Raw genomic sequence first — 1,638 nt, 5'->3', positions numbered from 1 at the left:
TATATTACCTGATATGCCATGTTGGTAATGTTGCCCTGGTGCTACTGCTGTCGCTTGCTATTGACTGTTCTATATTACCTGAAAAGCCATGTTGGTAATGTTGCCCTGGTGATACTGCTGTCGCTTGCTGCTCTGCTACAACTACTGTTGCTACTACTACCACTTTCTTATCCTTCATACATCAGACTAGCTCATGTAACTAACTAAGCAAACATTTGTCTGCAATTCTGAGCAGAAACCATCACAACAGAGACAATGATGACTGGACATGCCACAGTACTGCATTTGCACATTGTGGTGTAGCATCGTCGTAAAAGAGCACTATGATACTCAGTGATATACATTTTGTATATCACTAACAATTATTCATCAAATAATTTTACATATTGACAGAATTCATGACAGTCATGGACAAAACAGTTTTATAGAGCTGAAGAACCAGATCTTGTATTGTGCAACATATGCAGCCAAGTTTTGTGTTGCATTTTCAACTGGGTGGGAAGGTGGTTTGGAAATTTTGATTCTACATATCTAGATGAATTCAGATCTCTATTCAAAATAAAAAGTAAAAGATTACTGGAAACCCTTGCTTGGGAATCCAACCACCAGAAACATCTCCTTGACTCGCAGACTTGGTGTTAGACCCAACACATCATTAAGATCCTTTACTCAAGGATTCATGGAATCATAGACTTGAATGTAGAAGTACTAACATTTACATGACAGTACTGTGCATACAGCATGTTACGATGTAAGCTCTCGTGATAGATATTCTAGAGCTCTAGTAACCTAATTTATATAAACATTATCAATATTTTGTTTTAGTTAAAACACGCTTCTTACTCTAGTTTGGTAATAAGTACTGTGATTCATTAGAAGTTACAATGAAGTACCTAAACCTAATATATTTATTACTGTATGCAGAATTTTTGTATCCTTTAAAACATTCAATATACCTTTAGCAGTAACCTGCCGACTGAACCTTCCCCATTTTGTCATATCTGTGCCAGTGTTGTTCTTCTGAAACTGAGAAGCAATGGGTACAAAAAAGGCCACAACAGTTACACCGATGTTGTATTTTCCAGGACGAGAGAAGTTGTACGTTAAACTGGGTCCGGCATCAATAAAGACAAGCTTATCGATGTTCCAAGAATAAGTAATGGTGGAATTATCTAGAAAGCCACTAGGGTCATGAAGAGTAACTGTGAGATTGGTTTCTTCTTTTGTTGATAAGAGAGTTAAGTCTGACTGCTCTTCACTCTCTTCGTCCTGACTAACGGAGATGTTTCCATTCAGGAGCTCTAATGAGTGAAAATATGCCAATTTTAAATCTTTTCCCCAAAATCAAACTTGTTTTTTTACTAAACCTAGCAGTTAGCAGTGAAGCTGAAATAAAAATAAGAAGATAAAAATACTTAACCAGTTAGAAAGTGAAAATATACACAGAATCATATATTTATTAAGATCCTATAGGTAAAATTTCACATTCCAAGTTTTATGAAAATCAGTCAATAATAAAGTCAGGACAAAATACATTAAATGAATTTAACCCTGCAGTGGAGATTCTGTAACCCTAAAACCAAGAGATCGTAAAAGTATTATGTTGATACTGGCAAAACATTTTTAATATCTGCCTTC

General features: G+C 35.5%; 1 protein-coding gene across 1 annotated transcript in view; it reads right to left on the bottom strand.

Moving 5' to 3' along the window:
• Positions 1-915: 915 nt before the first annotated feature.
• Positions 916-1,638, bottom strand: part of LOC106476921 (protein QNR-71-like) — a gene marked incomplete at its 3' end in the record, with an annotated part of 6,034 nt that continues 5,311 nt past the window's right edge. The window contains exon 2 of the mRNA XM_022380655.1: positions 916-1,301. Coding sequence (XP_022236363.1) covers positions 916-1,301 — 386 coding nt within the window. The remainder of the gene's footprint in view (positions 1,302-1,638) is intronic.

Source organism: Limulus polyphemus, unplaced genomic scaffold (genome assembly GCF_000517525.1).
Source record: "Limulus polyphemus unplaced genomic scaffold, Limulus_polyphemus-2.1.2 Scaffold12105, whole genome shotgun sequence".
Taxonomy (NCBI): domain Eukaryota; kingdom Metazoa; phylum Arthropoda; class Merostomata; order Xiphosura; family Limulidae; genus Limulus; species Limulus polyphemus.
The sequence above is the reverse complement of the archived record's forward strand: the minus strand, read 5'-3'. Positions and strand labels throughout refer to the sequence as shown.